General features: G+C 40.1%; 1 protein-coding gene across 1 annotated transcript; it reads right to left on the reverse strand.

Annotated features, from left to right (window-relative positions):
* Window positions 1-9,261: 9,261 nt before the first annotated feature.
* On the reverse strand, window positions 9,262-12,587 carry LOC149153587 (uncharacterized). The gene is made up of 2 exons (XM_089443856.1): window positions 12,451-12,587; window positions 9,262-12,052 (listed from the first exon to the last, which is right to left on the reverse strand). The coding sequence occupies exons 1-2, from the start codon at window positions 12,585-12,587 to the stop codon at window positions 9,262-9,264; spliced, it is 2,928 nt and encodes a 975-aa protein (XP_089299982.1).
* Between the last annotated feature and the right edge of the window lie 324 nt (window positions 12,588-12,911).

Here is a 12,911-nt window from a genome sequence, read left to right on the forward strand (position 1 = left end):
CTCAATGAACTGGTCAGCATGGATATATAATGGAAATATTCTCTGCATGGAGTAGAACTGTAGGAAGCAACAACACTAGAAGCAATAAGCAGCAAACCAACACAAGACAAAGGCAAGAAGAATATTTATGAGAACACAGAGGACAAAATCTACAATTTCAGAGAATATCCTCTCGTTGGGAAAGAAGCTTTAGAAGTGGAGGCAAAGAGGCAAAAACACATAAGGAGAGAAGAATGGAGGAAGAGAGAGAAGCAAAGGTTGGAAGAAGCAGGAAGGAAGTTGCAAGAAATAGAGAAGAAGTTAAAAGAAAAGCAGGAGCTAAGAAGGAGAGAGAGGGAAGAGAACCAGAAACAGGAACAAGAATAAGGGCAAGGTGCGATCATAGAGAAAACTACACCAATATAGGTTGAAGAGTCAAAACAATCGGTAGATGAAGAAGAGGGTGAGCAGATTTAGGACCAGGAACTTGATGAGTAGATTGAGCAAATGGTTGAAGAGATGGGCATGGAGTTAGCACACGAGCTGCTGGACCAAGATACTAACCTCATGCCGAGAGCATCTGAGGTCATCTCGTAGTCTCTACCACCTCCAGTATCAAAACCAGTCGCGAGTGAGAAAAGAGAGGATGTCCTCCTTAATGATGATCTGATGATGGATGTGTAAAATATATCCTTTGATGAGTTGCATCAAAATATTGTACAAGCATGAAGAAATCATTTCCCAGATGATCATGCATAACCTGCATTTATGAACGAAAGGGTGATAGTTTCAGATGTTAGAAAGCATCCAGCTGTGATGGTCAATGCCACTAAGTCTTATACACAATCAACGAGCTCAAATGTCAAGTTATTGTTAGCAGAGAATGATTAGATGGCAAAGGACTTACTAGCGTCTAGGCAAAGGGTAGAATAATCTGAAGGATCCTCTATGGTAGAGATGAGGAAAGAGATACTTGCTAAAGTATCGACTCTTGAGACTACCATGCGGAAACTTTATGACGAATTTTTCACCATGCACAAGGCAGTTGTCCATCTACATGGTTTTCAATAGTGGTGCATGAAGATTGCCCAAACTCTCAAGGACATACATGTTACTATTGCACACATACAGGAATGGAAAATGAGATACAAGGGAGCCCCGCTTTACTTGCATAATATAATGAAGCTACATGCAGAGCTAGACAAAACACAGATGTAGATGTTGATCCAGAACTATGAGTAGCTCCCTCCACTCATTAGTAGCATTGAAGCTTCCTATGCACGGTTGTTCAAGAGTCTGGATGTCATGGTGAGGACACATAGGATCCCTTCAATCATTTCCCTCACCCAAGCCATTGAGAAGATTCAATTCTGGTTGGAGGTCGACAGGTACATGGAGCAGTTAATGCGAGAGGCCACCAACGATGACTTACAACTAAGCATAGAAAACATGCAGAAGTACATTGGTGGTCCAGCCACACTCAGTACAATGCTACGCATGCTTCAAGATGAGTTGGACAAAGGCTCTAGGACCATATACCTAGAAGCCATGGAGGCAAGAGTCTATTTCCAAAAAGACATCACCAAACAGTATGGGGACACCATAGCGCAGTACCAAGCTTGGTATTAGTTCGTCACCGAAGATCATCAAGAGGATGTTGCCGAGTTGGTATTTCCCCAAGCTTCTGAGTCATAGTGTTTGTCATGTTAGGCTGACTCTAGCCTATTTTTTCCCACATGGGGATGTTATCACCTAGATTGAACCTCAGGCTGAAGGAAGGCAATGCCAGGGTAACCACAAACCACGCTTAGCCAAGTACCTAGCCCTACTAGGCCAAGAGAGGGCTCTCTCCGTAAGGATCTTAGCCAAGATGACTGGATCAGGAAAAGAATTTTAGGCTAGGTATAGTAGCACGAAGTTTTGATTGGATTTTGAAGGGGTTTTGTTGGATTAGGAGGACTTGGACAGTTTAGGTCTAGGGAATTAGGTCAGAATTGCAGGGTGTTCAATGGGGAAAGGTAGGCATAAGGTTTAGCACTCTAGGGCTTGATGGGGTGAGATGTTTAAAACTGGTGAGAAGCTAATATGAGCATGTAAAAACCATGGATCCTTCCTAGATTGCAGAAAACATGAAATGGTGAATGTTTTCCCAAAGTAGAGCACTAATGTAATGAATTCTACCTACCAACTTGAAAGCATTCACTTAGAAGCAATGAAATGATTAACAAAGTATAAAAAACACATTAACATCTGATCACAAAAGAAGAAACTATACTAAAACTCCATACCACATGGATCCCATAAAAATATTTGCAAATCTTATTAATCTCCTGCTAAACTACTACAAAATGATGTACAATCAAGGTTTGAGCATCCAGCTGAGTCCAACCCTTTACAATGAGATAGAAGAAGAAGATATAGGAATTGTTTCAACCTCATTCCATCCTCAAGGGTCGAATCCCTAAGATGAGGAGCTAATATAACCAACACTGAACAAGAAACAGGAATATAGGCATCTTAACGACTTGCCTCTAAAAATGAAAAACTGATTCATTTGAGCTCAAATTGACTTCTAATATGTAATGAATCTACCCTTTACTACTAGTTATCCATCATATTTACATTCCAAGTCATCATTTACAACAGTAAAACATCCTCCATGAGAGAGAATCCGTGAACATAGTCAAAAAATGGAAAAATAGGCATCCTGTGTAAAATCTGCCGTACACGCAGCGCCACTGGCCCAATGCACAGTGCCACTTTCAAGTCCCTTTTGGAGGCCTTCCCGGCATCCAAATTGAGCTCATGATAGCTCATTAGAAAGGAATTCAAGTATACTTTCCAAAACACTTAAAATTTCTACATTTGAAGCTTATTTGACCCCTCAAAACTTGATTCACCCAAGATTTCTTCTGTGTGTCCAAAAAGTGGCAGAAAGATCATTTTTAGGGTGTTTTTTGACCTTTTGGTGGACTAGTTCTGCCCCAAAAACTTGGAAAATCCATAGGGTGCATGTACTCATCGCTTGGAATCCAAAAGTGCAAACTATTTGTGCATTGGGTGCCCTTAGGAAAAGCGTAGTGCTGGTGGTGATGCACGTTTAAGCAGTTTTTCTGTGTGTAAAATTTCAAAATTTTCAAATGACAAAAACTCTTCTAAATTTGACCAAAATTGGTGAGAAGCACCATCATCAATTCTCCTGATGAGCCAAGGAATCTTTAGCAAGAAAATTAAGCCTATCCTCCTCCTTTTTGCCTTTCAGAGCCCACCTTAGCCTAGATTTCATCTTCTTGACCCTCATATTGCAAATTTTGTTTCGGGTCCTGTAATGGTAGGCCATGTGCCTGATCATCTGATTGTCTCTATTGGCCTTGTGGAATAGCTTCTCAAGGTGAAAATTGACTCTCTCAAGCCAATTCTCTCTATCATCTTCAATCTCCTTCTCAATAGGAGTCAAAGTGACCGGTGCCTCTTTGTCACTTTGTCATTTTACCTTGAGTAGTTCCAGCTCCATGAGGACTTGTTTTTCACTCAACTGCTTGTTTTCTTGTTCCAAATATGTGATGACATACTTGGCCCTCTCCAAATTATCCATTAGTTCTTGGACTTGATCCTGCTTTTCATGTATGATGATGTCCTTTATTGTTTCTTCGTCCTGAGCCTCTATGTCAATTATTTCCATGCCATGATGAGTATAATGTTGCTCCAGCTCATCATGCTCTGTCAAATCAAAGTCTGTCTCTTTCTCCTCATCATCAAAACTCTCCTCTGGCATCTTTTCCTTCCCTTTGTGTAGCTATTGCACCTGTACCTGCTATGTTGATGAAGAAGGCAAAGCCCCTTCCACACCCTGTGGAGAAAGCATTTGCCTATGGGCTGATGAAGAAGGCAAGGTCTCTTCCACATCCCATGGAGCACACACTTTCATATTGGTTGCAAACAATCTCCTTGTGCCATTCTGATATGTCATGAAAGTCCCGGGCACCTCAGTAGTTCTATTCTCTTTGGCTTCCTCATCTATTCTCACCTGAGAACTGCTAGAAGGTCCCCCTACTTCTTGAGACACTGGTGGAGGAATTTGAGGACCCCTGAATATGTCATGAGAAATAAATGTCTCCCAAGAGATGTTGAGGAGGCTAAGATGATGAAGCACAATCATCTCGATCAGGGAATAATGATAAAGATTGTTCATCTGCTGAGGGTATGGCTTCTTCTGCACAAAATGGGTCATCTTCTCAATATTCCTGAACAAGAAATAAGGGAGGTTTAACATCCTTGCCCTAGTAAAATGCATGAGGAGCCTGATGTGATAGGTGTACAGTGTAGAAAATCTACCCTCACAAGTGAAATATTTCATGATGATTTTCATCATGGGGACATACTTGTCTTCAATAAATCTGAAAGGAAAAAGTCTCTTCACCTCATTTCTGTATCGGGGTTTAATATAAGGCCCATAATAGTGTTCATCCATGTCCTGGGCCTTGTACCACTTCTCCCCTACATTTGGAATCCTAGCTGTATCTACAATGATGGAGGGTGAGACTATGAATGTTGCCCCAGCAAGAGTCACCTTGTTGTCCTGAAGATGGGCTACAAAAAGTCTGGTGAGCTCAGGGTGGTGTTTAACTCTCTATACCTACTCACAGAACTCATAGTAGCCAAGATATCTGAAACAAGTGACAGCCAATTGAGAGGCTTGCAATTCTCTAAGGTTTGATGGCTCTTCTCTGATAATTATGCCTCTCTTGTGTGGTTTTCACTGATGCCTAGCTCTATGTGTTGAGGTGTCACTGCCTGTTTTTTCCTCCTCCTCATAGTATTGGTCTTCTCTGTCCATGTTTACAAGGCTTGAGGTTGTATGAAGGGAATGAGTGAGAGAGATTTAGGAGTGAGGGGATGGGAGATGGCCTTATGGGCTAGAAAATGGATGAGGGAGTAGGAATCATAAAGATGGGATGGAAGGCTTGGTTTGTTTGAGATATTACCTTTTGGGAAGAGGGACAAAGGGATGTGGATGTTATGGAATAGGGATAAAGGGATATAGGTATAGGGAGAGAGTTTAGAGTTGTAGTGATAGGTGATAGGAGGAACAATGGGGTTTAGGGTTTAGGCATAACCAAGGGAGAATTTTAGGGTTTCACACTTTCCATGGGGAATGATGTTTAAAAGTTTGAAATGCAAACCAAAACTGTAGTATGGGAGGTCAACTTACTTGCATTGAAGGGAAGAGAGGGCAATCTTGACGTTTCTTGAAGTTTAACGCGCAACACCACCGCACAGACGCACAGTGCCACCTCTAGAAGCACAGCGCAGTGTAAAATTACACTGGGAAATTCTCCAGACATGCAGCGCCAAGCTCTCAACTTGCAGTGCCGATCCTCCTGCCTGAAACATGCAACACCACTCCACCACTGCTCTAAACGTGCAGCGCCACCCTCTAGAAGTGCAATGCCACTTCTCCTTTGCCCAAAACTCGCTCAACCTTTCCTCTTCTCCTCACTTTTTGACTTCTTTCTTGCCAAACGATAATTATGAACTTGAAAATGAAATGTGAGGCCTTATATAGGAGTAAATTTTGATTTTTCACTTGAAAAACACACTTTCTAATGTTTCTTGACCTTCTTCAAAACTTTGTTTTTAATGCATTTTCTTCTTTGTTTCTTTTCAGGTGGATAATTCTCAAATTGAGCTAATTTTTGCAGTGTTCCTTTGTCTTGCAGCAAGGAGAGATGCTTTGGTGCAACTAGGATCATTTATTACATAAAGTGACTTAAAACTAGCAATTGTCCCAAAAGGTACAAAGAGAGGCTGATAGGATTAGTAAAAGGAGGAAACCTCTATAGATAGGCAAGCATATATAAAGCTCAGTAGTGACGAAGGCACTAACCACGATGACCAGCGTGTACCAGCGGAAAAGTAAATTACAGTGTTTTACATGGTAATTGAAAAGCGGCGAATTAGATTTGCAAATATTAAAACAAATCACTTACATTGGTGGTTCACACTATAACTAAAACATTAACTAATTGTAAGATGCTTTTCATAAAATTCATTTAATATCATTTATATAGATGAACCAAAAAATAGTCTTGTGCAATTGGATGAGAAAGGGTTCATAGAAGTCTTTTTAAAGAGAGCGAAATAATGGACAAAAAGCCCACTCAGTTGATTCCAAAATCCCAACAAGAAAACATAACAAAAACATAAGAGATAAACCCAATCAACTCCAAAAATGTGAATTTGCAGTCCTGCATCTCAAAATTGCAAGGCAGACATTTACTGAAAAAAATACACGTAAGTAATTGCTCTTCGTTATATCTTCTTGTAATGCACTTCTAAGTACTAAAATAATACGTTAGAATACCGCAGTCCTAGAATATGAAGCATCAAGATATTAAGCATCAAGATATTAATATAGTAAGTTTAATTTTATCTGCATATGCTAATACCCATCTTTCGAATCTGCTTAGACAACTTGAGGACACGCTTGTTAGTTAGTTTCAAAACTTTGGCACGTTTAATTAACAAAACATGGTATGTGTCAATGGAGAACCCCAATCTATCATTGTCCAAGGAAGGTTGGGTCATTTGACAAAAATGGTACTAAGTGCTGATACTCTGTAATGTTGGGCCTAAATGTTAACATTGATGATGCAACCCAGGTTTGGATCTGCCCTTTCGGCCCAGGGTCTGGCCATACACACTAATCCATTAGGGGTAAATCATAAATGGGATTATTACATTTTCAGCTACGTAAATGAATGTTTGCTATATAAATGAATGTTTTTTTTATGTTTTCTTTATATTTTCTTATTTTTTCTCTCTCCTCATTTTTTGAATGCGAAACCTCTAAATTCCATTGTTTGTCTCATTTTGTTTCCTGTTTACTGTTTCTGGTAACATAGTTTTGAGATGTTTAATATTCTTATTGGAAGAAATGAAGAAAAAATTACAAGGGATGGTTGTTGCAAATGATCAGTACATTGTATGTCTAGTAGATTCAGTTGGATGATGTTTGGGTGAAGGTTCATAGGAGGTTACTATATTTTTTAAGGTCTCTAGCAGTTGAATGCCATTCAAAGATAGATTACCACTGTATTGTATTCAGTTATGAAATAATTTCCAGTTCAGTCTTTCCTGCTAATTGTTTGCAAAGAATCGGACTGTTTTGGTGTTGGAAATGGAAGGTGGTTGTAGGGAAATCAATTTATCATTGAGGAGAAAGTTCAAACAACTTTCATAGCCCAGAAGGTAACATGCCACCTCCATCAATTATATACATTCTGTCTGGAACATGCCTTCGTTGATGCAGAGTTCTGCAATCTGGACTGAGAGGAAAGGGTGGCAAGCAGACTCTGGTTATCAGTCTCATATTATTATAGTTCGCTTGTCAGTCTACCTTGCTTTATGCAATACACACACACACCTGTGAGTTAATTTTTAGTGTAACTGCTTCTAGAGTCCTAGGCAGTTTTCCTATGGGATACATTCCTACAAGCAGCAGAAACATATTCCCTATACACTCTAGTTTTATGCTGTATTAAATCTAAGCGGTATCAAAATTCTATGTTAGTAGATTGATCTCAAGTTGTAACGGATGACAAGGAGCATTAACAGATGCTTGGAAATTAACACAAAAACCAAATGAAACGCAGTGTTGATGGATACTGTTAACATTTTATAATTAACCTCTTCCACTTACCATATTAAAGAAGAAGCTTCGCTGAATGTAATGGTTTCTGAATATTGTCGTTGATATCTAGAAAAGAGTAAAAATTGTGTTTAACTGATATTATAATTAGTATTACAGAATGGGCTAGTTTTATATTTCAAAAAAGAAACCCAGCACTCTCATTATCGTATTTTGTAGAAGATGAAATGGCAAGGGGAGATCTGGATTATTCCAAAGGATAAATGATGATACAAAAGGCTCAAAAAAACCTTATGGTTACCGGTATGTCCTTTTGAACACCATTAGTGGACTGTTGATGATGTGATAACAGATGTTAAATTTTTTTAGATAAGTCATATGTTACTGATCAGAAAATTGTAAGTATCAATACGTGGCAGCAACCTATGGGTCCATATCGTCTTTGACTTTTCACAACATTGTGTCTAGTTGAAGCCATGATGCCTTAACCACCTCTCCTTGTGGATCTTCTCGTTGATTATGGAGTAGTATATCATTCAGACACTGCAAATCATAACCTACAGCTATGATTTGCTGTATGTGCTTTTGTGAACATGGACATTGCAGTTGATAAGAAGAAATATCATATGACCATTCTCCATACAACTGTTAGATGATATGACAACAACATCCCTTCCACTTTTTTGTATCATTTAAATGATTTTTAATGCAGGGCTATCAGATTATTTTAGGATTGTGATTTTGGACATCAAGGTTTAGTTTATTTCTTTATTATGGTGGCTGTAATGAATGAATTTATATTCCATTCATTTTTACTGCATGTGGATAAATGCCCTTACTACTTTTTCACTAGGTTGTTGTAAACATCGACCTATCTAAAGTGAGAAACGTGTTTCTTTATAAAAAAAGTTGTTGGTTGAATCATAAAACCCAAAACAAAGAGCAGTGGACCACGTACTTGAATACTCTTTGTTCATACAACAGAGAACAGTTCTATTAAGATATAACTAAACATGCCAGATATAAGTAAAGATATATACAATGAAAGTATTCGTTGGCTTGTAAGCATATGTACAATAAAAGCATTATGTAGAGATGTAATTGAGAATGAGCCGCTAATCATATATGCATGATGGGCCATGGCATCGGCAACACCAGTTAGTGTTTATTGTGGTGCCATGTTGTGCGAGCTGTTCCTGCAGTTGATGTCGCATCTGCCTGTGTGCATCCCTTTCATGGATGTGAATTGTAATCTTAAGTAGTTTCCTTATATTCTTTAACAACGTAATTGCTGGGCGCAAACGGTAAAGTGGGATGGATTGTTGTGGCAGGATCCTTGTCTGTATATCTTGTAATGTAAGTTCTTGTTGTTGGATTTCTTCGCAACACTCGTACAACTGTCGTAGGTAGCATGTATTCGTACCTGTTGGCATCCAAAAAGGAAACACTGTAAGTGACAATGAATATGTTTGACGATTTTGTTTGAATATTCGAAATAAATTAAATGATTCCAAATGAGTATAAAATCATATGAAATTAAATGTAATAGCAAGAAATCTATGTGAAACTTCGTTATGTAGTGAGTGGTGTTTACCATGTGGGTAATTCTGGAAGGCAGGTTGTATGATTGGCTAAAGTGTATTATCCTGGATAGATTTTGATGCAAGGAATGATTCCTCTTGCTGTCTACGCTTAAGATATGGATTCTTGTGCATTTGTGCAATGCGGGAGAATGGGAATGCTGGATTGATGTGTATGTCCGCTAGTGACCGCACTCTTGAAATTGCAGTGAATGTTAGCCCTTGGCGTTCTCTGGTGCCGATGTCCACTGTTGCTTTGTCTAATGTCATTCCTTGTGACTTTTGTATCATTAAAGCCCATGCCATTTGAAGTGGTATCTGACGGCGTGCACCCCTTGTGATGGGAGGAATGGGTACATATGTTGGGTGTGAAATGTCCCACAGTGTTCCTCTGTATTGTTGAAAGTCAACAACCACAAAGGATGGTAATGCTGGGGGCTTTGAGTCAGTTGAATAAAATATTGAGATGACCTTCCCAAGCGTGCCATTGACAAGGCCTGCATGTACCCATAAGTTGCTGGTGAGCATAACTTTTTTTTCACTGCATAAGAGCACCTTTGCAGGTAGGTGCTCATCTTCTGTTGTAGTAGGAGTTTTCTGTCTTTGTTGTTCCGCAGAGAAAAGTGCTACTGGGATGTTCAATTGTTTGAGAATTTTCTTATTATGCAAGACAACTGCGTTGTTTGTTGCAAATAGGTGCATGGACTCGTCGAATGTGCATTTCTCTTCATGTGTAAGAGAGGAACTTGTTCTTGACATTAGATGTTGCCAATCTTCAAGTGTAGATATTCCATTCCTAAGATTTGCAAGTATTTGCCGGAAAGCAACCTGGGACGAGCTAGCTCCTTGTTGACGGAAAATGGTTGAAAGTGTTATGAATATGTCAAAGCTGCGCCAAAGTGCAGTGCCACGCGATGTCCCAGCATATAAAGGAATGTCTTTTACAGGTGGGAGTTGGCCTAAATCTCCGACAAGGATAATTGAGCGATTACCAAATGGTGTATTCCGATGAAGAGGGAATGCCTCTCTTAGACGATCGTCAATGCGAGAAAGCATTTTTGGACCAATGAAGCTCATTTCGTCAATGAGGATGTATTCTACATGACGGAGTTGCTCTTGCAGGTGTAGGAGCGGCTGGCCTTCGAGAGGATGCATTGTCTGGATAGGGATATGAAGGGCAGAGTGAATTGTGAGGGCATTTATGTTGAAAGCTGCAACGCCGGTTGGTGCAAGTAACAATAAAGGGTTTTTGTTGGCTGGCGAGTTTTCCACAAATTCTTGGTGAAGGCATTTAATCAAATGGGATTTTCCTGTGCCAGCTGTTCCTTGTACGATGATCTTCCGTGGGGATTTTGGCGAAGGGGTTTTGAAGTGTGAAAAAACAGCGGTGAAAGCTATGCTTTGGGTAGGGGATAATGTATGCTCATGGGGAAGGTTGGAAAATGAATGATGTTGGTTTTGAATGGGTGAGCGGTTGAATTCAATGAAATTGATGGCAGTTTCTTGCAAGGGGGGAGGGAAAGTATTTTGTGACCAATTGTGGTTGACATCGAAGTCGCGGTAGCCAATCATGTCGAGGTCATCAATTGCAATATTGTAACCTGGGTGTAGTTGAGAGAGGATTTGCCATTCATCCATCTGCATGGAATCAGGGGGGGTGTGTGGGGTAGGTTGATCTTCAGTAGGTGGGCTTTGTGGGTTTTCGGGTTCGCAATGGACATGCCATGGTGTATATGCACCCTTTTTTTGTTCCCAGTGTGCAATAATTTCTGCATCAGTTGAACTGATATCATCAGGGAGTGTTCGGAAGGGGAAATACAAGAGTAATTCACTCCAATAGAAGGTGGCATAAGAAGGATTAGTAGAGGAAGGAATGACATTGTAATGGGGCAAGACATGTACAATCATTGGGGGGAATATGTGTTTCCAGTGGTTTCTTCTCCGCTGGGCAGAATATGACCACGAGCGAGCAGCTTCAAGGAGGGGCAGTGCTTCTAGTGAGGCAGGCCTGTTCATATACGCAACGATAAAGTTTGGTGTCGAACCAGGATTTTCAGTATCTTGCGAAACACGTTTGAAAACAGCCCTGTTGACATTCAAAGAACGGAATGTATGGCTGCAAAGAGAGAGAGGTATCTTTTGTAACATATGGCATATTTCTTGTGCATCAATGTCTCTATCTGCAATGGTTTTTGTAAGGAGTTTACGGATGACACCACTAGTAGGTGCTTCTGGAAGGGCACTTTGTGATAGTCGCAATAGCATTTGATGGTAGCTCTCAGATCTTGTCTCCGCTTTTGTTGCATATTTTGAAATATATTTCAATACAGCATGGCGAGAAAGGACTGGTTGGCAATCAACATTTTCTCTCCAAATAGAGAGTAGATCGGCGTTGTGAATATTCAATCTTTCATCATTGCGAGCAGGGACATAGGTTTTATGACCCTTATCATCAATGAAAAGTGAAGAAGTGGACTTCAATTCCCACGGTACTCCATATCGGCAGCTAAGCACATTGTCTTTCTTACGAAGACAGGAAGATTCATGACAATTTGTATGACATTGAATGCAGTTGACAAGCTCTGTGTAGTCTTCAAATTGATTGGATGTGAATATTGCTGCTATGTCAAGGAGACAAGGGTTATGAATTGTTGACTGGTGAAGCAGAATAGTTCGGTGTTCTGCCTGACGTGGATTCCAAGCAGTTACGTAGTGGTCGAAATATTTCTGTGCATTAGCAACTTCTAATGCATTGTCCCAATCAAGTGTGTCCATGTCTGGTGCATTTTGTAGCCAAAGGAAGCCATGAATGTGTGCGGATCCTCTATGTTGCCATTCGTATCTGAATATAACATGAAGGGTACATTCAGTTAATACATGTATATGCAATGTATAAAATTAATGTAGAGGGATATGGATATTAAATAATACCTGCACCAGTGGTCGGTTGCATGGAGGCCTTTTTGAAGGATTTCTTCAAGGAAAATTGTAAATCTACAATGCATATATTGGGCTGTTAGATGTGGGTTTTTAATTATGTTTTGGATTTTCCATTGGAAGGGGTTGACTGAAGTGGAAGGAACACTTGTGGGCATGATCGTGTGCAAGTCATGCCATTTAGTATCAGCTGCACTGAGAGTGAAGAAGAATGTTGGGCTTCCTATTTGCGTGATCATGTTAGTCAGCTCAGATCGGCGTTTGTTCCAGAAAGACCGTGTTCCTCGTAGAGCTGACCCAAACCTCATTATTTTCTCTGGCAATCTTGAATCCGGAGAGTCATGAAGACACTGGCGTAGGTCTGATACCGTTGTTGGCAAGTTGTTCTCAATGTACTTCTTCATGAAGACACTGGCTGTTGCTTGGCTACGGTGGCGCATTAGAATGTTATAAAGATAGTAGCGGAATCTTGGGTGTTGGCCAAAGCGGTTATCATGGTAGTGAAGCAAGTGCAAAGCATATTCATGCATTTCAACTTTTGTAAGTCTTGGTTGCATGATCATTGCAATGCCTGTAGGGAAGAGTGTGGGGAATGCCATGGCAAGGAGGCCGATGGTGTTGTATTCATTTATAGCGGTTGGAGATATTGGAGGCCAATCGATAGAGCTTGTTGAACTTGAATGGGTCGAGTGCAAATAGTTACAAATGTGGTCACGCTCGGTACATGAATTTGGGAGGACTGGAACGAAAGAAGAGGGTTGGAT

This window comes from Pinus tabuliformis, chromosome 9 (assembly GCF_031772625.1).
Source record: "Pinus tabuliformis cultivar Carrire ecotype Pingquan chromosome 9, CPIR1, whole genome shotgun sequence".
NCBI lineage: Eukaryota > Viridiplantae > Streptophyta > Pinopsida > Pinales > Pinaceae > Pinus > Pinus tabuliformis.

Bases quoted from the DNA above. Each gene is read 5' to 3' on its own strand.
- LOC149153587 (XM_089443856.1), bottom strand. From the start codon at position 12,587: ATGCGCCACCGTAGCCAAGCAACAGCCAGTGTCTTCATGAAGAAGTAC. The intron at 12,053-12,450 runs GTTTGGGTCAGC...TGTTATATTCAG, and splicing joins TTGCCAGAGAAAATAATGAG to ATACGAATGGCAACATAGAG.